Source organism: Alosa pseudoharengus, unplaced genomic scaffold, assembly GCF_046254945.1.
Source record: "Alosa pseudoharengus isolate Yale_2024_CS ecotype anadromous, Long Island Sound unplaced genomic scaffold, YU_APseudo_1.1 YU_APseudo_1.1_scf_1, whole genome shotgun sequence".
NCBI classification, from domain to species: Eukaryota; Metazoa; Chordata; class Actinopteri; order Clupeiformes; family Clupeidae; genus Alosa; species Alosa pseudoharengus.
The window spans coordinates 13,875,863-13,903,380 of NW_027468564.1; the positions used below are offsets into that span (position 1 = coordinate 13,875,863).

The window sequence follows — 27,518 nt, forward strand, 5'->3', positions numbered from 1 at the left end:
ATAATGAAAACATGACAAAGCCATTTGACTATCTTGTTCATAAACGATGGTGCCAAAACTTCTCATTTTGATGACACTGGCAGTTTAATTGACATGAATACGTGCTTTTGAGGAATGGACTATCCATTTTGAGCAAGTGACATGCTTTTGCAGGTTATCCACTAGGTTTTGCAGTTTGCACTAATTGTTTTGAGAAATGCACTAACTGCTGCACAAATATTAATAGTGATGTTAGAAAAGCACCAAAGCGACTGAGAAAAACTGTAAAGAAAAATGTCATTAAAGCATATGGTGTGCTATTTGAAATAGCTTGGTTGCACAGGAAGTTGCTGTTCAGATGGGAGTTGGAAGACTCAGAAGCTAAGGTGAAGCAGCAGCAGTTTGGGGAAGTGGTTCTCAGGAGTGAAATTGCTAAGGGGAATACTGCAAACCTTTATGGAAATGTGTCTGGATCATGGGTTCCCAAACTCCATCAATGTGGGCCTCCCCTCTGAAAACAGTGACACCTCCGCCCCACCCCCCGACAATCATTTTCAAATAATGATATTCACTTCAGTTAAGCCACTTAAATCGGTGCTATACTATGCTATGCAATTATGGAAGAATATTAGACTCAAAAGTTTTGTACGTGTGTATCACGTTTTGAAACTGTAGAAATTATTTGTAACTGTAAAAATGATATGTACAAGTAATTGTCAATATCACAAATATGCCCTACACTTACAAATCTATTCTACGGGTACGGATCGGTTTTACAGCTACAAATCATCCTACAGTTAAAAATATTTTACAATTACAAATATATTCTACAATTACACATCAATATTCTACGCACAAAAAGCTGCTCTACAGTTACAAATCTTTTCTACAGGTGTACAGACTTTTGCACCACCTTAGGGATGAGAAGTGTCTCATATGTATTGTGTGTGTGTGTGTAACAGGATTTGTAACTGTAAAAATGATTTGTGATTTAACAAAAAAATAACACGAACAATTTAAGTATTAATCATATGTCGTTCACTTACAAATATATTCCACAGGTATGAAATATTCCACAGTTGCTGTCTTTCAAGTACGAAACTATTCTGCCATTACAAATCTCTGCTGCTCGCACAAGTATTTTCTACAAGTATACAAATACTTTTGAGACTGTTCTGCCGCTTCCTGTTGAATAGCCAATGGCGATCCTCAGGTTTGGCTAGCCAACCATGAATCTCAGTTCACTAACCAATCACAGAGCAGGAGCAGCGCCGTCGTCGTGGCTAGTTGTGTGGGTGCAACCAAACCTGAGGATCGCCATTGGCTATTCAACAGGAAGCGGCAGAACAGTCTCAAAAGTATTTGTATACTTGTAGAAAATACTTGTGCGAGCAGCAGAGATTTGTAATGGCAGAATAGTTTTGTAATTGAAAGACAGCAACTGTGGAATATTTCATACCTGTGGAATATATTTGTAAGTGAACGACATATGAGTAATACTTAAAATTGTTCGTGTTATTTTTTTGTTAAATCACAAATCATTTTTACAGTTACAAATCCTGTTACACACACACACACAATACATATGAGACACTTCTCATCCCTAAGGTGGTGCAAAAGTCTGTACACCTGTAGAAAAGATTTGTAACTGTAGAGCAGCTTTTTGTGCGTAGAATATTGATGTGTAATGGTAGAATATATTTGTAATTGTAAAATATTTTTAACTGTAGGATGATTTGTAGCTGTAAAACCGATCCGTACCCGTAGAATAGATTTGTAAGTGTAGGGCATATTTGTGATATTGACAATTACTTGTACAGATCATTTTTACAGTTACAAATAATTTCTACAGTTTCAAAACATGATACACACGTTCAAAACTTTTGAGTCTAATATTCTTCCATATGCAATGCAATGAGTTTTCATCATATTTTCAACGTTTGGCTTTGTTGCCCATATCAGGCTCGGGCCGTGCAGCGATAAAATGTGACAAATCTTTCCATTTTACAGTAAGTTAGCTATCGGAACGTCACATATGACCGTCACGTATGTCCAACCTCTTACGTGTATCTGTCACTTAATATTCATTTCTATACAAACCAAGGCAGCGGATTCCTAAAGAAACGCAAGCACCCACACCATAATTTTATCTAAATTAGCTATGTACCAAAAAAAACATTTTACCGTGACTCGAAGAACTGTAAACAGTGTTGTAAGGCTGCGTGTACAAATACGCTTGGAGCTGCAAGTTACCGTTCACTGGTAACTTGCAGCTAGCTCGGCTGGCGGCACTGTTGCTAAATTACGTTATGAAGTTTGGCACAATATATATTCTCACGCAAGATAGGGATCAATAATAATACTTTCCACTATCCCAAAGATTTAGTATACATCTCTTCTATGATTTATTTCGATTTTATAATGTTGACAATTACATAATCATGGGAAAAAATCATAGATAGTTCTAACATGAAATAAACGTTTTTCCTTCTTTTTTGAATCAACCTTCCGCGCCTCCCCTTAAAATTATTTGGCGTCCCCCAGCGGGAGGCGCGCCTCACAGTTTGGGAACCTCTGGTCTGGATGTAATAATTAGGATGTAGACTCACTCTGTGGAGAAGTGGTGGGGTTTGAGGCTGTAGTCGCAGGTTGAGAGGTGGTATTGGTTGTTGGAGAGGTATTGGTGGTTGGAGATGGATCCCCAGAACAGGAGAAGCTGGCGTCAGCATCAACCCCACCGGAGTTGAACTGGACGAAGCCTGGTTGGTTGCTGCTGATCTTGGAGTTGATCCAGCTCTCGTAACGGGACACCCTGGTGTAGACTCCAGGGAAATTGGGTTCAGCACAACCAATTCCAAAGCTAACGACACCGGACTGGACCCACACAGAGTCATGTTTGTTCACCATTGGTCCTCCAGAGTCTCCCTAGAATTGATACATTGTTGGTTTAACATAATTAGGAATATTGTATTCGATTCATACATAGACAAGTTCCTAAATCCATACTGTTTCTTGTAAAAGTACTACTAAAAATGGTGTTTTACCTGACAAGAATCTTTTCCTCCAGCGGGTAGACCAGCACAGATCATGTTGTCTGTGATATCAATACCTCGAACTCCATACCAACAGCCACACTGTCTGTTCCCCAGCACAGGAACCAGCACTTCCTGTAGAGTCCCAGGAGATGGAAGGGATACTAGGAGTGACATGAATATTAATCATGAATGTTAAGCAATTAATATACACTATAGCTAATTACACTACAATTAGGATACATTTTTCTAAATGTTCATGTATGTTCTGTCCAAACATAGATTCCCGGGAGATGGAAGGAATAGTTTTAATGACATGGATACAAGATGTAAGCAGTTAGTATACACTATGGTTACCTCTATCAAGATGTATACTTTTTGTAAATTCCATTCATGGATTGTCCAAAGGTATTATTGGTCTTAGTTTGCCTTCAGAACCTAAAAGCTTAACATTACTTTTAGTTTACCTCCAAAACCTATGTTTCCAAAGCCAGTTATCCAACTGTTGGTTGGACTCCCACTCTCACTGGCAGCCAGACACACAGGACTGACGTAGTTGGTGAAGGTGACTGGGGTACTGAGTTGAAGCAGAGCGATGTCGTTGTCATTGGTGTCTCTGTTGTAACTAGGATGGCTGATGATCTGTCTCACACTGCGGCTTACGCTGTTGGCGTTGCTGCCTTCCAGGTGCTCAAGACCCAACACAACAGTCAGGCCACTGGGGATTCTGAAACCATGACAACCAAAAGTTTGCTGAGGTCAGTCTGAAACCAAGGCCATTTGAAGACAACGGCAAGATTCTTGAAGTGAGGTCAGAAGTGGTCAGAGCTTTAACTAAGACGATCGAGAGACAATTGAGGTCAGGACTACACTGCAAAGAATGAACTCTAACCTAGAGTTGTTAATCTTATATTATGATCAAACAACCTATTTGGGATTGTTTTTAGTATGAAGAGACTTACCTAACACTCTCTCAAAAGATCATTTTGACTTAATTTAAAAACCTTTTAATTATTTTAAGGAGACTTATCAAGACAATTTTACTTAACGCACTGGCAGACACATTTGCTTGTTTTCAGGATGAGACGCCTTAAAAGGAGTCAAACTCTTTTTACATTAAGTCATATGATTTTACGGGAAAGAGGTCTTTTATACACAAACAATATGAAGTAGATGTTTTGATCTTTTTTTTTTTTGTACTCATTTTTTATTGTATTTGGTGGGTAACAACATATATGAAAGGCATTGTTACAATACAGATACACAAACCCAAACATTCCCCCCTCCCCCCCTACTACATGGAATACAACACAACTATCAGTGTAGCACAGTCAGTATAGAACAGTCCACTTAGTTTCTCTCCAGGAAAATGTCTTGAACTCTGGCAATTCCATTTCTCCAAGTTTGTATTGTCCGAGGAGTAGCGCCATTAATCTTGGCAGAAGAGAGTTCAAGAAAAAAAATCTCTAAGAATGTATTCAGCCAATGCTTATGGGCTAAGTTGTGGGGTGGAACCCAAACTTGAACAATGATCTTTTTGGCTGTTGTTAGACCAGCTAACCAAATTTTTCTAGACCTTTCATTCATGCATTCAAGTTTAGAGTCATCATTGAGAAGGTGTAAAACAGGATCCATAGGAAGCTGAATATCATATGAGATATATGAGACATATGAATATGAGATCAGACAATGACTGTAACACCTTATTCCAAAAATCATAAATCTTAGGGCAGTCCCACATTATATGCATGAAAGTCCCCAAAGCATTTTGTGAGCACAAAGTACAAAATGGATGTGGAGCTTGGCCGATTAGGTGTCTGACTCTAGGAGTAAGATAAGCTCTATGAGATATCTTCATATGAATAAACTGATGATTAGGATTATGAGAGGAGCTACATGTTATCCCAGCTTGCTTCCCAGTCTATTTCTCTACCTCTGAGTGCCATTGAACGATCCCATGCCAATGTACTAGGCTTAGGAGACAAATATGAGAGAAGCCTGGCATACAGAAAAGAGACAACGCTTTTAGGGGCCACGTGTATCCAACTGACTAGAAGATGCTCTTTCATCTCTGAGCCCCATACAACCTTGTGTGCGTTAAGAGCTGACCTAAGTCTGAAGTAAAAGAATAAGGAATGTCTAGGGATATCATAAAGTGAAACCAACTCATTAAAGCTTAGTAATTAGCTTAAATTACCATTTAAGTCTCCAATGACCCATATACCCTTCTCTGCCCATAAACCTTGAGTGAATGGCTTATTTCCAGACAATAGATTGTTATTACGCCAAACAGGAGATGATTTATGCCATTTCGATGTATGTATGTCAATACTGGGCCATACCTCAATGTACAATGTTTAATGGAGAGACCAGAAAACAAAAAATCCTTAAGCCTAATAGGAGCAATTATGTCTTGCTCTATTGTCTGCCATGGTGATATAGAATTTGGATCCAGCCACTGCTTAAGTGGGTGCATGGTAAATGCCCAGTGGTAGTATTTAAAGTTAGGAAGTGCCCAGCCTCCTTCTAGTTTGTTATGTTGTAGTGTGGTCCGTTTTATACGTGGTCGTCTCCCATTCCAAATATATTTAGTGAGTAGTGAGTCAACCTTGGACCAGTAATCCTTCGGCGGAGATAATGGCAGCATAGAGGAGATGAAATTAATGCGTGGTAAAATATTCATTTTCACTACTGCTATGCGAGACGGGACAGATGCAGGGAGAGCAGACCATCTTTTTGTATCCTCCTCAACCTTTCTTAAAACATTGGTGTAGTTCAGTTTAGCTATGGCTGTGACCGATGCTTGAATTAGCACCCCTAGATATTTGACCTCTTTGGTAATTACAATATTAGTAGGTAAAATTAGCTGACTTCGATCTCTGTTAACTAACATCAAGGCAGATTTAGAGAGATTATTTTTAAAACCGGATAGTGCACCAAACATATTCAACACATTAATAGTGCTGGGAAGAGAGTTCTGTACATCTGACATATAGATTAATGTATCGTCTGCATACATTGACACTGTGTGAATAGGAGAGCCAATTTGAATAGGAGAAATAGATATACAGTTACGAATATACTGCGCGAGATGTTCTATAGAGAGATTAAAGATTAAAGGGGACAAGGGGCAGCCCTGTCTTGTACCACGGTTTATAGTAAACAAATTTGAAATTACACCTCCTCTACAGACTCTAGCAGAAGGGTTCGCATACAACACCTGAATCATTTTAATAAACTTAAGACCAAACTTAAATTCTTTAAGGACACGCCATAGGTATTGCCATTCAAGCCTATCAAATGCCTTCTCTGCATCAAGAAAGAGAAGGCCACAAGAAGAGGGAATCTTCTGTGCTTCACCTAAAATGTGAATTAGTCGCCTAATGTTGTCTGCAGCCAAACGGCCCTTCATGAATCCCGTTTGGTCTGGATGTATTAGATCTGGCAATACTGACTCTAGTCTGCAGGCTAATACACGGGAATACATTTTTAGGTCAGCATTAATAAGTGATATTGGCCGGTAGCTTGCACATTCAGAAGGGTCTTTGTCTGGTTTGGGGATGACTGAAATAAGTGCAGTGTTAAGGTCTTTGTGGAAATGCCCTTGTTCAATAGCAAAATTTATAGAATTCAGCCATAAAGGACCTAAAATCTCCCATAAAGCTGAATAAAGCTCAACCGGTAATCCATCAAGACCTGGAGAATGCCCTCTCTTTATACTTCCTAGTGCCAGATGCAGGGCCTGAAGTTAACTTTTTTGGCCACCAGCCACTGTGGCAGGTGAATTTTGAAATCCACCTGCCACAGTGGTTTTTTACCAGCCAAAACCTAAAAACAATGGCTATATTATGGGTAGACCTATATTTAGGCTATAATAGCCTAGGCATATCCACTCGGGCAGAGCGACAGAACAGGTTATCTGTTTTCTCAGCCGACCGTCTCATGTCATGTCCTGCAACATTGAGGCTACATAAATGAATGCTAGGCTTTCTAACTTGTATGCTCAATTTCCAGTGCATTTGCTTTGCTTGTAAATTAAGTTGTAGGCCTACTTTCCTTGTCCAATGTGATTGTTGAACGATGCTGGCCAGATTGAATATATGTGGAAGTTTCCGTGTCATGTCATACCTCTAGTCTCATTGGCACTCTGGCAGCCTCACCAGAAGATGAAGATGCAGCAACTGGCAGGACGTCATTGCGTTAACTGAGTTGTTAGCTAAATAGAACATCTACTTCTGTGTAGTAGGCTACATAGGCCAGCCTTTACTTTTATAATTGCGGGGAAACGTAGCAATGCATTGTGAAGCCCTGTTTCTTTTCTCCCACGCCGTTGTGTACCGGGGGAGAGGTGCTCTTTTCTCCCTTGAGATACTTTCTCCAATAATAAACTTGTTCTCGTAATGAAAGGCAATTGAAAATGTAGTGGAGTAAAGAGTAGGTTATTGGCTCAAAAATTGGCAATCCCGACAGTGCATCTCCTTGCATGGTGTTGTGTTGTCTTATTGGCTACCCGCCAACGTGGCAGGTAGATTGACAGTTTCACCCGCCAATCACAAAAGTTACCTGCATTTGACGTGTGGGCGGGTGCCAATTTCATGCCCTGGCCAGATGTAATTCTTCTAGTGAGATAGGCAAGTCAAGTTGTTCTGCATCTTCTATGGAAAGGGTAGGAAGATTCAGGTTGTCAATAAAAAATGTGTATAATCCTTCTCAGAGGGTTGACAATCGCTAGAGTACAGTACAGTTTTGCAAAAGAGGATGTGAAAGACTCATTTATATCTAGAGTAGTTGTCACAGTGTCTCCTTGATCTCTTTTTATGGATGCTATTGTTCGGCTCTTCTCCTGATGTTTAAGAGTCAGGGCAAGAAGATGACTTGGACGGCTGCCTTGTGAATAATACTTGTGCTTAGTAATATGCATTAAATACTCTACTCTATGTCGTAGCAAATTGTTTAGCTTGATATGTCTTCAATTCAGATTCTATGTTTTTACTATAATTAATTTTAAGTTGACTTTCTAGCTGTTTGCATTTTTGTTCCAAATCAGAAATCTGACATAACCTATTATGCTTAAGGTAAGATGAAAACCTGATGGCATTGTTCCTGAGGAATCCCTTTATGGAGGCCCATAAGAACATTGGGTTATCTACACTACCCTTATTAATTTCTATGAATTCATTTAGTTCAAGTTTTAGTTGACTAAGGACATTTTCATTCTGTAGTAATGAAGAATTAAACCTCCATCTAGAAGTCTTATTATTTTTAATTTTCCCAAAACTAAATATCGCTGCAATAGGGTTATGGTCTGAAATATGCCTAGGGAGAAGATCCATGGTGGAAGATGCAGAAACCAATTTACTAGAAATAAGTAGGTAGTCTATCCTAGAAAAAGATTTATGGCTTGGAGAGTAGTATGTGTAATCTCTTGATGAAGGATTATGAAGTCTCCAAAGGTCCACCAAATTCAGGTCCAGGTCAAAAACTGTATTCATGTCTAAGCCAATAACCAGGTGATATTCATCTAAAGTTAACAACTCTTTTGTAATGGACTGAAAAAATGCATAGTCAAAGATGGTTGGGGCATAAATACTAATAAAGGCTACTTTCCTGCCTTCAATTGAGGTACAACAGAATGCTAACCTTCCTGAAGCATCTGAGCTTACCTTAATGATGTTTATATTCAGATTACGTCTCATTAACACAGCTACCCCTTTGGTGCTAGTGCCATCTGATGAGGCAGCTACCATTTTATATATCCTGTTTTGTAGCCTTAAAGGAGAAGTTCGGTGTGAAATTGACCTTAGCTGTACTGAAAGATGTTGCCGAGTACTTACATGTGTCCAATGGGCGCCTTCGCTCACCCCCTAGCATTCCGAATTACGCCGTTTTTAGCCAAGTAGCTGTGGGGGGCATAGCGTAGCCTATGCAGCTAAATCGCTATTTTTACACCATTAAAAAGGTTCCAAGTAACTCCACACTGCATTGGTAGACTTCTGAGGGTCTTGGAACCTTTTTAATTGTGTAAAAATAGCGATTTAGCTGCATAGGCTACGCTATGCCCCCCACAGCTACTTGGCTAAAAACAGCGTAATTCGGAATGCTAGGGGGTGAGCGAAGGCGCCCATTGGACACATGTAAGTACTCGGCAACATCTTTCAGTACAGCTAAGGTCAATTTCACACCGAACTTCTCCTTTAATAGGCTAGTGACAAATGGTCAGAAAGGGCTTTAGTTTTTGAGATACCCCTACCGGAGGTAGAACTAAATCCAACAATGTTTTTCCTCATCTCTAAGGTCTCCCATATATGAAATGGATTCTTGGCTAAAAATATTTTACTGCTAAGATTGTTAAATAAACAGATATTGTTATACACCCCAAAACCAAAAAAGGACTAAAATATAGCCTGTCCGTATTGGAGTTAAGGCATATAAACTAGTACAGATCAATCACACAAGCTCTGAGACCTTTGAAACTTGGCATGTTTGTAGTCAGGAAGTTGCTTTACCTACTAGAAAAGACTGGATATGAATATCTTGATGTATGGAATGAGTAGACACATGTAAACATACACCTAAAATAAGCGGACAGGTGTAACAGGGTTAAAATATTTTGTTTTGTTTACTCTTAAAGTAATGTATGTGATAGCTGGTGTACATGAATACGATATGTATAGTTATTGTTAAAAAAAAAAAAAAAAAACATTTCATGTCATACTGTATAATATGGTTTCATTGACTTTCATGTAAATTGGGCTGTGGTAATCTGGTGATATGTATTTTACCTAGAAACAGCTAGGTAAGTGATTCTGGATTGGACATGTAATATCTGTTCGAATTTGATTGGACGAGGGTCTACACGAGGGAGGAGGGAGAGACTGGAATGGAGAAGGATGGATCAGGGTTGTTCGGAGGAACATCTCATTTTTTGTAAAAAGTTTGTTTATTCATCCCTGCACATGGGAGTGAGTTTAAATTGTTTGAAGTGTGATTATCCCATTTAGAATTAGTAACGTTAGTATGAGGTCAGAGTATGAGTAAGTTAGTAGGCTCTGCTAAAACAGTGGGGCCGCATAGCTAACTGAAAGTATTGGGCTAAGTTCAACGTGTGATTACTGTGTTACCGCGGAAGACCGTACCAGTGCCCCGGTGGTCGACATTGTAGAGTGGGTTCACCTGACAAAGTGGGACTGAGATGGCTCTACAGACATCGACAGCACCGGAGACTGAATGAGGAACGAGGATGCACATCGGTCTAATGCTGTTGGACAAACAGCATTGAGTGTACATTCTACCGTAACGAGGTAAAGGCGTTTGGCTTTTCTTTTCTCTTGCTCACGCGAGCGAAGCGGCCGTTGAGTTTGTGGCCTCCCCGACCACGAGCAACCAAACAGGCCTGCAACGTGAGACACTCATTGCTACCACAAGTTTAAGTTGATAATGACTGAAATGTTGTGTGCTGGGTGGGTTATACATTTGTGAGGTTAATTGAATACAAAAGTGTGGTTAATGTGTTTACTGTATTGAGACATTATGTGAATTTACCCTTACTGGGATATTTTAAGTTGACGGTATTGTACTAGGTACTAAGTTTAATTTCTTTTGAGATAGGCTAAGCTTAAAGAAAAAAAAAGAAGACAACTAAGAGACAGCAATAGTTTTGGCTTGACCATTGTTGTGTATTTAACTTTCATTTACTTACCCATTTTCAGTAAACACCATTGTGTTTAATATACTTCAATGTGAAGGTGTTTGGTTATTCTGGTACACTAATTTTAAATAAGCATATAGAAACCTAAAGACTAGAATAAGTTATTCATGTTAATTTAGTAAGGACTCAGGGCACCCCGTTTTCAGGTTTTACGTACCTCAACCTAACATAATAATTAAAGGGGGGCTACACATGCAAAAAATTAACATCTATGCAGAATGTTTTCATTTACTTTGTGGCTGCTTTGCCAGGGATTATCATAGAAACACATATGATGGCTTGTTGGAAAGGTGGGGTTGTACTGAATCCAACAATACCAAATATGTAAATATAGTATGAAAAATTAGGGTGTTCTGTCACTCAATGTATGAGGTGTCCAAAATGAAAGAAAACAGAACACTGGCAAAATACAGTCTCAAGTCCAAATCACATTATCAGTGGTGAGAGGAATGTTGACAAATTCATTGTTACTGCAAGGTAAGTGCTGATCTATATCTACATTTAATAATGATACATTTCATATGAAACACAGATCCAACATTGGAATGAAACACCTTTATTAAAATATTTATATTCACTTGAATTTTGTTTTGGTCAAGTCATTACTGAATAATGGAAAATAATATTGTTAGCTTTTGTCTGTCCAGACCAGCAGTGGACAGTAGAGCCTACACTGCTTACTTCACCCCTAAGTAGCTAAACAGTTAGTTATAGAAACTACTTTCCCTAGCTAAGAAAGGACTTAGCCCTCTGACTAATGTTGCATGTGTAATTCAACTTGATTTGCATTTCAATGAAAATTCTGAAATGTATATCATTTTTCCTTTTCACTAGTCTCTTGAATTATGGAAAATGTCTTACAGACATTGGATCCAAAGCTTTGTATCATTTGTGGAAAACATTTTGAAAAGGGCAAGAAAAAAGATCCCTATGTCCAAAACCCCACAGTAGAAGGCCTCCAACGCATACTTACCCTTGCTCAGCAGAGAGAGAGATGGTGATGTCCATAAAACTCTGGCTCCATATACAGATGATAAAGTTTCATGTATCATGTAGAGCGAACTACTGCAGTAAGACAAAAATCAATGAGCAGCAGCAAGTTGCAAATGTTGAAAGTAAGAGCACATCTGCACCAAGAAGGCTGAGTAGGGTTGATACAACATCATTTCAAATACGGAGAGATTGTTTCATTTGTAGGAAGGCCAGCTCTAAACCAGAACCTCTGACAGCAATTTTAACTGGAACAGGCGCAAGTACCAGAGACAAGGTCCTTCGGGCAGCTTCTGAAAGGCTTGATGAAGATAAAAAGGGAGATCCAAGGTCTAACAGGAGCCAAGGAGCAGGACCGGAGCACTCAATGCTTAAAGTAATTTTTATTAGTGCAAACTGACTAACGTTTCGACGCCCATGCGTCTTCTTCAGAGTCAAAACCAAAGATGTAGCCTGGCGGGCCATCCTATATCATTGACATGTATAGTCTGGAATCGAACCATTCACCTCGCTTAATCCAAGGGGCGGGCAGAGAATTGTCTTTCAAACTGCCTAGGCATGCAATAGGCCAGCACTACAACCATATCCGTATCCGGTCGGCAAAACGGCAAATACATCCTTCTTCGAAAAAGTAATGACTTAAGTGCATAGTGTTGCTCAACTTTCAAAGAAAGGCACAAGTCCAACTCCGATTCAAACAACCGCTCTTCGTTCGCCATAGCCACCTTCCTTGTTGTTCACCGTCGCAGGACTGTCGTTATCCTGTTAAGCCCGCCTTAAGACGCTCTAACAAAATAGAGTGCTGTGATTGGATGACGTCCACGGCGTCAGCCAATAGAAATCCCTGTGGTTTGATACTAGACGTACAGGCTGAGCAAATTAATTTGCCGCCGCTAGGGTGCGTCTAGATTTCTAGGCTACCAAAGATGATGAAGATGTACAACTTTGAATTCTTTCATGCCCAAATCTCTTTGCATACGATACCAAATACCATAAAATGCCTTGCACACTACATATCTAAATGAAATATAGCAGAAGCCATAGAAAAGAATAAAAAAAGCAGACCAATGTCTATAACAAAGCCTTTATTAAGCTCACTGAAGACATTGATAAAACAGTATTGTCCAAAGGTAGGAAAGTGAGGACTCTCAACTCTTTGACTGATAGCTATGAGAACTTACTAAAGACCATTGCTGAGCAAGAAGGTGTGTCAACACAAGAAATACAGATCAAGGACAGTGGTGTCTACATCCCAACTGTTCTCACTTGAGACGCTGAACATGGAATTGTTGATGCAGCCATCAACAACTTTTACCAAAATGAAGACACCCTGGATGGGAAGCATACAACTCATGTTATGGCATCGTTGTGTTCCGAAGAGGCCAAGTCTCCACAGCAGATAAATGCCTATAGCACAGGTTCCACAGGAGGTCCCTCACCACCTTAAACATGTTTGATATGAATGGAGATAAACTTTGCAGTAGGGCTGCACGATATATCTAAAATCTATCGTTATCGCGATATCAACACTTGCGATGGACATACCGCAAAGATTACTTAATTTTCGATAAATTCGATACATTTTCTGTGCCGTGCGCATTCCATACAGTCTATGGTGTATTCACATTCTGAATGTCAACATATTTTACCAAACTGATGCGGTCATGCAGCCCAGGAAACGCCCGTCCCCTACCAGTTTAGGTGTGTCTAAGGGAGCTAAGTCGTGATGGCTGAAAATAGTGAGTCGAGCGAGATAGGCTACACTTGGGTGAAGAGGAATTAGTGACTAAAAGGAAAAGCACGTCTGTTATATGGGAATATTTTGGTTTTATGAAGGATGCCGTGTTACAAACACAGCGCAAATGCGTCCTTCTCCACCGTGTTAAAATAAACAATTTCTTTCGTTATCGTTATATCAGAAGTTGTCTTTCACTGTCTGTAAGGCTTGTATTTCATGATTTGCATTTAGCAAAAGCCCCAGACAGCAGCACAGAGGTAATCAGGATTCGTTATTTGTAAAAGTTGTTTAACCTACTTCTGGACTGTGCGATTGCAGCCCAATTACTTTCACTTTCCGCTGCCCTCATAGTCGGCATGCCGGTAGCCTAATAACGTGGGATGCGCAGCGTACTGTATGAGGTTACAGACTGAGATGATTGCCGCGATATAGCTTAAGTAGGCCTAGCTTCTTTGCTAGGCCCATCGAAGGCTGGCAATGTGGAATATTCCGCTGGTTGGTGCACAAGTGTTCAGATTGGCTGTCCACCCGTCTTTTATGAGGATTAGGAGCAGATCTTCCACACAACTTCGATAGCCTAGTCAGTAGGTCTCTTAGCTGTCCACTTTCATCAGGCCATATAGGCTACATGATATTTTATATTATTTAAAAATTATACATTTATTTCTGTAATTATACATTTACCCCCCCCCCCCCCCCCAACCCTACAGTGTATGTTTGCAGCAAGCAGAATGAAAAAAAAAACATTAAATATACTGCTCAAAAAAATTAAGGGAACACTTCAATCATACACTGAATCACTCTGTCACTGTTTGGTTCTGAGCACAAGTAAAACTTTTGAGGCGAGTGTTTTATTTTGCAAGAACTGTCAGACATTCTGTGAATGTAGTTTGAGAATGGAGAAAAGGGTGGAAGGTTTCAAAATATGTGTGGAAAACCTTTATTGAGCAGTATATTTAAATATCGCAAATTATATCGTTATCGCAGTACTCAATAATGGTATCGCATATCGCATGTTTTCCTAATATCGTGCAGCCCTACTTTGCAGGTACATTTTGTCCATTCTTTTGTCCATTCTTCACATTCAGGGTGTCTTCATTTTGGTCAAAATTGCTGATGGCTGCATCAAAAATTCCATGTTCAGCAACTCCAGTGAGGCCAGTTGGGATGTAGACACCACTCTCTGTCCTTGATATCTGGTCTGCTGCAACAGATATGACAAGTGCCTGACTTCTGTATAGGAAACACAGTACCCCATTGCACTGAGCTCATTGATGACTGTCTTACTACCAAACTCATGATGTATCAAAATGGGAAGTCCCAGTGTGATTGGCGTATGGATGTGACAGCTCTGTTCAATGAGATCGATCATGACAAATTGCGATGACACACAGATTCTCCTTTGAAGCTGGGTCATCATTAACCTGACTCTCGCTAGATGAATTTCGTTCCGCCTAGCTCCACTCATCCATCTGGGATCGATCCATTGGAGTGGTGCTTCAGAAGGCTGGGCCTTATTAAAAAATCCTTGCATAAGATTGGATAAGCCACTTGTCCGTCATCTATTGACGTGCTACTTCAACCACTCACATCGAAGCCAACCCGTGACGCTGAGAACAGTCTCACAGTCGCTTCTACGCTATGTCACATCTATGAAACTCCCGCCCTGCGTCCTGATTGGCTCTACCATACAATCTCGTGCTGAAATCACTCTCAACGGAATCGATCCCAGATGGATGTGAGTGGAGCTAGGCGGAACGAAATTCATCTGGCGAGAGTCAGGTTAGGTCATCATCACATGTTTGGTAATCTCTGTGGGCATGTTAATCAACACACCAGTTCACAAAGTCATACAGGATGTTGGGTACATATTTGCTGCATTGGAAACATAATAGACAGTCACTGCTGACATATTACTCACTGTCATACTCTACCTGATCCATGCTCTTCCTCAATATGTCTGCAGCCCTGTGTAATATTTGGATTTTATGTCTGTGAGTTTAGCAGCTTCCCTCAGTGCACAATATGGTCATATTATCTGAGCAGATCAGATCTGACTGTCTTGGATGTGGAACAAATGCAAGCCTGTCTTTGTGCTGTATCAGCTTTTCCTTTAGTTTCCAGGATCTATATTTCTTGTGTTGAACTATGGACACACCTTCTTGTTCAGCAATGGTCTTTAGTATGTTGTCATAGCTATCAGTCGAAGAATTGAGTCCTCACTTTCATATCTTTGGACAATACTGTTTTATCAATGTCTTCAGTGAGCTTAATAAAGGCTTTGTTATAGACATTGGTCTGCTTTTTTGATTCTTGTTATATTTCGTTTAGATATGTAGTGTGCAAGGCACATTTTATGGTATTTGGCATCATATGCAAAGAGATCTGGGCATGAAAGAATTTGAAGATGTACATCTTCATCAAGCCTTTCAGAAGCTGCCCGAAGGACCTCGTCTCTGGTACTGGGGACAGCCATGGCCTACTGGTTAGGGGTTCGGGCATGTAACCGAAGAGTTACCGGTTCGATCCCCGACCCAGAAGGAAAAAAAGGCGGGGGAAGTGATTGAGCACTGCTCTCCCATGCCCACATCCACGGTGCCCTTGAGCAAGGGACCTAACCCCTCACTGCTCCCCGAGCGCCGCTGTAGTAAAGCAGCTCACTGCTCCGGGTTAGTGTGTGCTTTACCTCATTGTGTTCACTGTGTGCTCTGTGTGTTCACTAATTCACGGATGGGATAAATGCAGAGACCAAATTCCTTGTATACGCAAGTATACTTGGCCTATAATTTACATTGCGCCTGTACCAGTCGAAATGGCTGTCAGAGGCTCTGATCTAGAGCTGGCCTTCCCACAAATAAAACAATTTCTCCGTATTTCGGCCTTCTTGGTGCAGATGTGCTCTCACTCTCAACATTTGCAACTTGCTGCTGCTCACTGATATTTGTCTTAATGCAGTAGTTCACTCTACATGATATGAAACTTTGATTTTGGAGGAAATATCATCTGTATATGGAGCCAGAGTTTTATGGACATCACCATCTCACTCTCTGCTGAGCAAGGGTAAGTATGCGTTGGAGGCTTTCTACTGTGGGGTTTTGGACATAGGGATCTTTTTTCTTAAGCAGTGTAGGCTCTACTGTCCACTGCTGGTCTGGACAGACAAAAGCTAACAATATTATTTTCCATTATTCAGTAATGACATGACCAAAACAAAATTCAAGTGAATATAAATATTTTAATAAAGGTGTTCCATCCCAATGTTAACCTGATTCAATTGGATCTGTGTTTAATATGAATTGTTTAATACTGGGACATATGAAATATATCATTATTAAATGTAAATATAGAGCAGCACTTACCTTATGTAACTTACCTTGCAGTAACAATGAATTTGTCAACATTCTTCTCACCACTGATAATGTGATTTGGACTTGAGACTGTATTTTGCCAGTGTTCCTTTTTCTTTAATTTTGGACACCTCATACATTAAGTGACAGAACACCCTAATTCGTCATACTATATTTACATATTTGGTATTGTTGGATTCAGTACAACCCCACCTTTCCAACAAGCCATCATATGTGTTTCTATGATAATCCCTGGCAAAGCAGCCACAAAGTAAATGAAAACATTCTGCATATATATAATTTTTTTGCATGTCCGCTTATTTTAGGTGTATGTTTACATGTCTCTACTCATTCCATACATCAAGATATTCACATCCAGTCTTTTCTAGTAGGTAAAGCAACTTCCTGACTATAAACATGCCAAGTTTCAAAGGTCTCAGAGCTTGTGTGATTGATCTGCACTAATTTATATGCCTTAACTCCAATACGGACAGGCTATATTTTGGTCCTTTTTTGGTTTTGGGGTGTATAACAATACCTGTTAATTTAACAATCTTAGCAGTAAAATATTTTTAGCCAAGAATCCATTTCATATATGGGAGACCTTAGAGATGAGGAAAAACATTGTTGGGTTTAGTTCTACCTCCGGTAGGGGTAGCTAAAAAAATTGGGGCCATTGTCACTAGCCTATAAGGTGTGACTAGGCTTGAGGTGAGTTTCCTGCATTAGCGCTATATCAGCATTTTTCCGATGAAGGAAATCCAAGACCTTGGATCTTTTAAATGGAGAGTTTAGCCCTCTCACATTAAATGACATAACATTGTATCTATCCATTGTCACTATTGAGGTATGGCAAAAACAAACTGCGTGATAGGGTTGAAGTAACCTGCTGATTTGTATAATAAAAAAGGAGAAACTACCGTCTTGAAACAATTGCCTGTGCTAAAACATATCAATCCCATGTGGAAAACCCCCCTGAACGCCCCCACCCCCCTCCCCTTCTCCCCCTCCCTTCCCAAAGCCCATGTTGTCGTCTGTGAGAACCACGAAGCGATGTCTAACATTGAACCTGTACCTATTAGCCCCCAATTGGAACAGCTTTCCACTGCTTCCATAACTAAAATATGTTTTAGAAATAAACCTTAGTTCAAAAGATAAACGAAATTACAAAACGGCAGATAACCGCGTTGCTGAGTAGCCTAAGCCTAGGTTAGAGTGCAATAAGACAGCTAGCTGCTAATGGGTGCATAAACAATAGCTACACCCAGAGCCATATAAAGGTACCTTTATATGGCTCTGGCTACACCCACATAGGCTATTAGTTAGCAACCCCCAAGCTAGTTGAGAAATTACTGTATACTGAAAAACAAAATACAACTAACATAAAAGATGTTCATCATAATTATTACAGAAAAAGTTTGTACTCAAGCATCACACGCGTTGAAACTATTAGAAGTCATTCCATGTCTGTGAAGTGCAAGGATTCTCTAACGTTAGCAGTTCTAGACCTGACGTTATTCTCAACCGGTTGAGTTGAAGTGGCGCCTTGTCCCGCGAAGAACAGTTCAGCCTCCTCTGCTGAATCAAAGGATAGTTTATCCCCCTTGTATGTGAGCTTCAAGATGCCTGGGTAGATCAAAAACGAGTCGATGCCTTTCTGTCGCAATTGGGCTCGGATGGCTTTGTACTTGTTCCTTCTCTGTAGGCCTACTGTTTCGGAACTGTAGTCAGCATAGAATTCAAGCGGAGTGTTGTCTGGCAGTCTAGGCTTAGCATTACGAGCTCCCTGCAGTATGGCTTGGCGATCACGATAGCGATGCACTCTGAAGATCATTGTATGGATTTTCCGGCCAGAGTCGGGATCCACTGAGGTAGCATTGTACAAAGAAATCCGACTGGGTCGTTTCCCTCTGCACCTGCTGGTAGGTTTATTAATCGTACATTGTTCCTTCTCGACCTATCTTCCATCTCGGTGACTTTTTTCCTGAGGTTATTTAGCTCTGAGAGACAGTGATTGGTATCTTTTTTAGTCTGACGATGCACTCCTTGCAATGTATCAACTTTAGCCGACACCTTTTCCATGTTTTTTGCATGAGTGTTGATGTCGCTATTCAATGATCTCAGTAGCGTCCCGTTTTCTGCTATTTGACTTTCGACCGTAGTTAGTGCTCTAGCCAAAGTCTCACTTAGCATTTCAGTGACAAGGTCCCGTAGTGTCTCTCTACACCTCTACCGTCTGCTTGATAAGCAAGGAGATTTCTTCAGGGAGTAGACTCATTAGCAAAGTTCCTGAGCTAAGGCTAGGTTTGAATCGCTTGCCTGAATCTTGTTTTGCAGGCGAACTTGCACTTTTCTTCGACGCCATTTCACAATACTAGTATTCAAAACTATCTTATATTTTAGATGAACAACTTTGTTGCAGGAAACAAGTGAATAAGCTGCCAATTAAAGGGTTTTTGGTAGGAGCCAGTGGTGGGTAGTAACGCGTTACAAGTAACGCAAATGAGTAAAAAAGTACTTTTTTCGGGTAACGAATACTTTCCACGTTCCTTTTTTAAGGCTGTAATTTTACTCTTACTCGAGTAAATATTTGAACTAGAATTGTACTCTTTACTCAATTACATTTCCCATTGGGCCTTCATTAAAATGAGTATTTCGATAGAAGTAGGCTACACATATCTTCGTTGACTGGAATACAAGCATACTACACATATCTTCGTTGATTGGAATACAAGCACACGTTAGCGACACGCCCTCCCTAGATTGCAACATTGTTGCGATTACACAGCAGAGGAGACGAGTCGGTTACGTTGGTAGGCCTACTGGGGACTAGAAACGCCATGGATGCAGAGATGAAAGTTAGTAGCCTAGGCCTACTACCAAAAGCAGCCCCCACTCCCATGGTCAACGTCTGGCCACATCTGCAACACTGTTCCGTCCCATGCGAAGGAAGGGAGACAATCGTATAATGAAAGGAATGTGTCAGCCTAAGCATAACAATATCAGCCTTCAAAATGTTGAGGTAAATCATCATTATTTTCTATCGTAGTGCTACTTAGCGAGCTAGTCCTAGCTGTAGCAGCTATTCGACTGAAACAAAGGCTATTTCTTGACATAACTCAGGGGTCTCCAAAAACGGTGCCCGCGGGCACCATGTAGCCTGCGGGATGCCTTTACGGCGCCCACAGCGCACTTTCTAAAAATAGCCAACAAGTCGCCTGCAGATCACGCTCTAAAACATCCTCCATTGTGGATTTTTAAATAGATATTTAATTGTAGACCATACATCTGTAACATGGCTATATTAGCTTGCTCATCTGGTGTAGCCAATGCAAGCATAGCCTATTTCTGCAAAAGTTCTGTTGCTATTCCGTGTCCGTACGGTTCGTGCATGATTGTTCAAGGACTGAAAAACAATTGCTTTAGGTCACGGGCCCTTTCTGGTAGCCTACTGGTGTAGCAATAGCGTTGAAAATCTTGTGGCATGCATACCAATAGGACTGTCAGATCATGGAGAGATTTCAGATGTGCAATAGGCGTCTTCATAAGTTAGTCTGGTGTTGGTGATTGCTATTGAATGTTACAACCGAATTGTTCAATGAAATCAGAACTTAAACAACCTCTGAATTATGAATGGTTGTAATCTACATTACTAATTGCATTAAAGATGGCTTTTTTCGTTTAAATAATTATCAGATTCCTCATGGAAACGAATTGAACTAACTGAACAAAAACGGTCAGTGTTGCATATTGATATTGATGTATTGAAGAATCAGATGAAAATACAGTTGCTTAATATATAAAGGCTCATAGGCCTACATAATATTGATAACTTAAGTGTAAAAATCACATAGGTCTATTATTTAGGAGGATCACCCTCGCAAAAAAGGAGTGAGGGTCTGTTTGTTTCAAATGAGTAGCCCTATGATTTTGGATTCTTCAGGTAGCCCTCAATCCCAAAAAGGTTGGAGACCCTGGTATAACTAGTAGAATGTATGCTTCAGGAAGGGTTGACAACACAATGTAACTTGCTGATTATATGCAGCAATTATTGTATCGGATTTTGTAGATTGCTTAACCAAAATGTAATAGTTGGTAACTTGTTCCAGCTATCATCTCCCTCTACCATTCTCTCTCTCTCTCTCTCTCTCTCTCCCTCCTTTGGTAGTTGTGTTTCAATTTGATTCCTTGAAATGCGCCACTGACTATCAAAATACAGATGCGCTGTTTGAAGTTGCAGTGCTTGCTTCTAAAGGGAATGACAGGTGTCATTCTGATTGGTTTAAGCACCAGGCGCCTGACGTTTGATAACAAAACCCCCCTGAATGTGGACTGGACAAACCCCTAAATGTATTTAAGCTATCCGCAAGTGACCATGTGTTTTAGATCACCAAAATAGGGCCTGTTGTGTCTTTTTCACTGATCCCAAGCACATCAATACAAAAATGAAAGTAACTTGTAATTTGAGTAGTTTCATAACGAAGTACTTTTTTACTTTTACTCGAGTAGGTTTGTCCAATTGGAATATTTACTTTTACTCAAGTAGATTTTGAAGGAAGTAAATGTACTTGTACTTGAGTATAGATTTTCAGTACTCTACCCACCACTGGTAGGAGCTCAGTGTGAGGTGACCATCTCGCTGCGCGTCTCACCGGAAGTCAGATGTTTTGATCTTAAAGGTCTCATTCACTGAGAAACCGTTTAATACTTGTTACTTTCGAAATACTATAGCTCACTCCAAGTTGCATATGCATGCTGCACGTGAAAATGATCTTCTACCCCCATTGCCCGCAGTAGCCAATGAAAGAAAATACACGGAAAAACAAGCGAATCAGAAAGAGCCCTTCCCAATGACAAGGAAGGGAAACTGATTATTCATGGCCTCGCCCACCTTGGCTTGTGACCGCCTACAGGAAGACTGGAAGATTTTGCGGCTAGGGGATTGTCTCTCTGCAGCTAGGAGCTAACAGCAAGTTGCTAACATAGCGGAAAAAAATCGTGCCAGTGTTATTTGTGGCAATAACACATCAATGTTGCATGTCTTGCCTTAGAAGCAAGAGTTGAGGAAGAAATGGTTCGGATTTATCGTTGGAACACCACCACCGAAGTAGTGCAACATTAGTTCTGTGTTCCAATCATTTCGACCACACTCACTGCCTACAGTTAGAAAGTGGTTTTGCATCGATGTTCTGAAAACCTGGCTCTGTACCGTCATGACGATCGACCACCAGGCTCACAGGCTGTAAGTACAAACAAACTTTTCCACCTAACGTCTGTTACAAAATAGCATGTTCATATTCTTCACGTTAGCATGCATGAAAAGGGTACAAGCTAGGCTTAGGCTAGCCTATATTACAGGAAGCTACACCAGGCACGTAACTGAAGTGTTCTGTTCGCGACGTGTAAAATCAGAGAATGTCTAATAGGAAGGGCTCTGGTAAAATCCATTAAAGGAATGGTCTATTTTCCCGAACGTAGCCTACAGGCCACTAACACACCAGGTGTAGCTACTTCCATTGATTAGGCCTATTGGAAGCTATTGTTGCAGTACATAACGCGAACGGAATGCTTCAGTTACGTGCCTGGTGTAGCTACACTCATAAGAAACTGACCACACTACCCAGAGATTTAGCTTGTTGAACCTATAATCTTCTAACCTAAGCGTTAAACCACAAATAATAATATTAGCAACAATATCTTATGCTCAACTAAGTACGGGTATTGTTCTAGTCTGAACAGGGAAAATCAAAAACACAATACCCGTGCACTAGGATAAGTTGCTATCACTATAGAGCTCAGGTGTTTACACTTCAGTCTAATTTATGTCGTCTTGCCATTATTACATTGACCTTTGTACTGTAGGCCTGCAATGATGTTTTGTTTGATTACTTGCTGTTTACTTAGTGTTTTGTATGTCTTCCAGAGCACATCCTCATGTCAGGCTACACAGCTTTCTAGCCTACATTAGGTCATCACGTTAAGGAAAGGTTTGTGATCTAACTTTTATTGTTGTGCTAGTTAGTTTCTAGAAGTCTTTTTCTAGTAGGCTAATACAGGTTCTTATGTGCTCGTCAATGTTTGGGAAAGTCAATTCATGGGTTTCTTCAGGTTACTTTCCACAGGTGTATAAAATCAAGCACCTCGATTATGAATGCAGACTGCATGGTGCTTGATTAATACACCTGTGTAAATGGACCTGATGAAACCCATGAATTGCATAACAGATAGAATTGATATTACCGAAAGTCTTCTTGTGGGTGTGCTACTTAGTACATCATACACCTTACCACAGTCACTAAAATATGTTTGTTTCCATTGTGCCAGTACAGTTTTGTGTGAGATAGTGAATGTCCTGTGTACTATTAGTATCTTGTAACTTGACAGTAATACACATTTATTTACTTTAGGTACCCAAACAGAATACTTCATGAAAAGTATGAGTATTGATACAAGCACTTCGGGTACACCATGGGCATGGGGGCCTGCTACCTCTACTGCCATCAAGCCTCTTCATCCAAGGCCAGCTAGAAGACCACGGGTTAATCAAGAGGAGGAGGAGGAGGATGAAAGCGACATCTCCACAATAACACCTATGGCCCAGCACAATAACACCTATGGCCCAGCACAATCAAAGAGCAATGTAATAGAATCATCACAGCCAACGAATGTGTTTTGTGAGTTGTCCCTTCGGATCCCCAGGACAATACAAGCCGAAACAACAACTCAGACCTTTTTCCCTAAATAATCCCAGCACCATCTTACAAAGGATCTGTAGGCCAGATGTCTGCATCGTCTGGCAAAAAGAGGACATTGTTAATTCTGTGCATAGTTTGGATGTTCTTGTTTTGTGTTTGCATTATTGAATAGACTGCAATATTACTATTTGTCAGTGTTTCACGGACCACCTAGCAAAAAAAAAAAAACAGTAGACCTACTTCAACAGTATATTACACAATAGGCCTTCTCACTGAACCACCTTGCTTATTGTCTTTGCACCTTGCTTATGGTGTCAGAGGATTCATATGATTTAAACTGGCAAAGGTTACATCAGTGTTGCAGAACTGTTTGGATTTACATACAAGTTGGTTCAATATTGCAAACAACTCCTCTATTATATTTTACCACATCTACTTGTGGAACACTTGAGAGCTTGCGGACCACACTTTTGAGTACCACTGCTGTATGTAAATATAATAAAGTTATTTATTGAAAATTGACCTGTTTTGTATATTTGTTTTAGGAGTTTCATCAGCTTTTGTCCCTTTTAAGCTAAAGGTTTATCTTACTTTTCATATCTTCTGTCTCACAGAGGGCCATAGTCGAATGTTTAGTGCATTTTGAAGGGAGTACATTATGCTAAGGCAGACTGGTTCTAATCCTGGCCAGGATCCAGACAACATTTTTCTAACCACATGAGCAATCCCCTTACGAAAAAGTAGTATAGGAATCTTATAGTATTTGGGACAAAATATTATAGTAATCTTATAGGAATAATTATTATAGGAATAATTGGGACATACTGTAGAAGTACTACTAATAATTCTATAATATCCTGTATAGTTTTTCTATAGTAGTCTTATAGTACATCCAAATACTATAGTATTCCTATAAGATTACTGTAATATTTAGTCCCAAAATACTATAAGATTCCTATAGTAGGCTACTTTTTCTGTCATACGTGACAGAAAACAACTTGAGTAGGCTAACCTCTGCCAATGTCAGGCTATCAAAGCCATAGTTCTCATTACCGGAGAAGTCTTGCAGCACACATTCTCTGCTTCTGTAGGCATTCTCGTACAATTCCAGCAAAATATAGCTAGGTAGGTGTGTTTGCATTTAGATCTATATATATATTGGGCTATGACCAAGGTCTTTCAATGATAGTATCATGGAATTCAAACCATACAGTAACTATCTATTCCGATAGCATTAGCAGGCTAGGTCAGTGGCTGAACATCATTTAGGGTGCTTACCTGTGTTGTGAAGTAAAATATCTACTAGGAAGACTTTTGACTGTGTAAAGAAATAAGTCTTTATTTTAAAACGTTTCCAACTGTTTATTACTTGAAAGCAAGATGACGATTGTCACAAACGTTTAGCTGCTAACGTTACCTCTTTTAGGAGAAATTTTGAGCTGACAGGCAATTGTTACCATTCTATTAAACCAACGTTCACCGACAAACGATCACGAAACGGTTCTTCTTCCTACTCGAATACTAGGATCAAACACATGAAGTTGTATCTCCGAAGACATTTTGTGCAACAGTTTTGACTCGAGTTTTAGCCAGGTTTTAGCACTGTAAAGTTGAATATGGAGCATAGCACAGGCAGAATCGGATGAGGACGCACTGGAGGAAGCGTCACAGTACTGTTAGCCAATCAGAGGTGAATTGATTAGCATGTCATTAATATTCATGACTAGAGGCGAAATCCAGTCGTTCCTCCCCGCCCACCTTCCCCACCAAACTAGAACAGCATGAAACAGACGCAGGACAGCATTTTTTTCACCAAAACCGGCTCACAGGGCATTCATCAATACTACAGACCACTGCAAAATTAATGAAAAAACGATGATATGAGACCTTTAATATAATATTAATAACACTTGGTTAGAGGTTTTGATGGCCATTAACAGTTCTTACCCACGAAAGCAATGAGCTGCCGATAGCCTACTGAAGTCACCAAGACAACTGAAAGACTGCTGTTAACCTGATGAGAAGGATTTATTGCACCATGCCTACATATGCGTTTCGGTGTCAAGCCATCTTCAGGACACTTCAGGACGGCTTGACGCCGAAACGCGTGTGTGGGCATGGTGCAATAAATCCTTTTAAAAAGTAACATACAAGAGAGTGCGCTTTCCTCCACTTCCAGATTAACATTTTTAACTCGCACCAAAAAGTACGTGAGTGAGCGCGCCTATATTGCTGAAACCTGATAAGAAGGCCATTTGAGGTTCTTACATCTCAAAGCAGTGAGCTGCCGTCAAGACCCATTCCTTGTTGATGAGGGAGCCTCCACAGAAATGGCTGCCTGAACGCTGAAGACTGGCCTGCCAGGGCCAATTTCCTGCAGGAGCATCCTGACCCCCAACTATCCTGGTGTTGAGTGAAGGTCTACCACACACTGGGCAAGGAGATGATACAGTTATTACCAAAGACTGCATTCATACAAAAAGCACAAAACTTTATTTTTTTTATTAATTATTATCTAATTGATGACATTGGCAGAAACATTAGATAGCTTAATCTAACCTGTTAGGTGCCTACTCCAGACCTCTGTACCAGGTTGAAGTATTGAAACATTTCTTACAGATTATAATCATTGTTTTGTCTCACTGAATGAGCTTTCAAGTTGACAAACAAGGCACCTCAGTGCTGCTTTTGAAAATTGTGCAAATTTGAATAGCCTTATGGAAGTGCTGTTGCCCAGCTTAGATAGATAGATAGATAGATAGATAGATACTTTATTGATCCATAGGGGAAATTCAAAAGCTTGTGCACCCTCCTTCACACACTGCAAAAAATTAAATCTAACCAAAGGTTATTAATCTTTTATTAAGATTAAACAATCTATTTGGTATTATATTATTATTTGGTATTAATAACACTTGGTTAGATTTTATTAGATAAACAGTTTTAGCAGTGCAATGCTGAATTGCTGACACGCACAACTTGCATAAATTTGAACTGCTTTCCTGAGTTGCGCAGTCTCATCACACTGTCATTATTTAATGTTTCTAGTTCATAATCTAGTGGCAGTCCTAGCTTGTGCAACGGCCTGAAATATTATTGGAGGAAATTCATGTCAAGCAAACACCAGCATTACACCAAACACTGCTTATTGCTAGCACTGATAGTGATACAGCTAGATAGTGTTAGGTTGGATTCCAGTTTAGTATTGTCTTGTTTTGGGCTTTTATGCCTTTAATCAGATAGGACCGTGTGGCGGTCCCCATGTACCCCTTTAATCAGATAGGACCGTGTGGCGGTCCCCATGTACCCCTTTAATCAGATAGGACCGTGTGGCGGTCCCCATGTACCCCTTTAATCAGATAGGACCGTGTGGCGAGTGACAGGAAGAAAGTGGGAGAGAAATGACGGATTTGAACGGGGTCCCTATGTGCATGTGGTATGGGCCAGTTGGGGTCCCCATGTGCATGTGATATGGGCGCTGTATCAGGTCCCCATGTGCATGTGATATGGGCGCTTTATCAGGTGCCCATGTGCACGTGATATGGGCGCTGTATCAGGTCCTCATGTGATATGGGCGCTGTATCAGGTCCCCATGTGATATGGGCGCTTTATCAGGTGCCCATGTGCATGTGATATGGGCGCTTTATCAGGTCCCCATGTGCATGTGATATGGGCGCTTTATCAGGTCCCCATGTGATATGGGCGCTTTATCAGGTCCCCATGTGCATGTGATATGGGCGCTTTATCAGGTCCCCATGTGATATGGGCGCTTTATCAGGTGCCCATGTGCATGTGATATGGGCGCTTTATCAGGTGCCCATGTGCATGTGATATGGGCGCTTTATCAGGTGCCCATGTGCATGTGATATGGGCGCTTTATCAGGTCCCCATGTGATATGGGCGCTTTATCAGGTGCCCATGTGATATGGGCGCTTTATCAGGTGCCCATGTGCATGTGATATGGGCGCTTTATCAGGTCCCCTTGTGCCACAACGCCTATCCTTCTGGACTAGGTAGGAACTATGTGTA

The 27,518-nt window shown here is 40.4% G+C and overlaps 1 protein-coding gene and 1 long non-coding RNA gene across 6 annotated transcripts in view; one reads left to right on the plus strand and one right to left on the minus strand.

Annotated features, from left to right (window-relative positions):
* The window catches only part of LOC143121395 (uncharacterized), a 36,803-nt gene that overhangs the window by 6,250 nt on the left and 3,035 nt on the right, over nucleotides 1-27,518 (minus strand). For all 5 annotated transcript variants that reach the window (XM_076281778.1, XM_076281773.1, XM_076281783.1 and 2 more), the window contains exons 3-6: nucleotides 25,758-25,920; nucleotides 3,479-3,738; nucleotides 3,024-3,175; nucleotides 2,589-2,904 (exon numbers count right to left, since the gene is read on the minus strand). In XM_076281778.1, coding sequence (XP_076137893.1) covers nucleotides 2,589-2,904; nucleotides 3,024-3,175; nucleotides 3,479-3,738; nucleotides 25,758-25,920 — 891 coding nt within the window. The remainder of the gene's footprint in view (nucleotides 1-2,588; nucleotides 2,905-3,023; nucleotides 3,176-3,478; nucleotides 3,739-25,757; nucleotides 25,921-27,518) is intronic.
* Nucleotides 21,474-23,456, plus strand: LOC143121570 (uncharacterized). The gene is made up of 3 exons (XR_012986512.1): nucleotides 21,474-22,036; nucleotides 22,718-22,781; nucleotides 23,202-23,456. It is a non-coding gene; the product is annotated as an uncharacterized LOC143121570 (long non-coding RNA).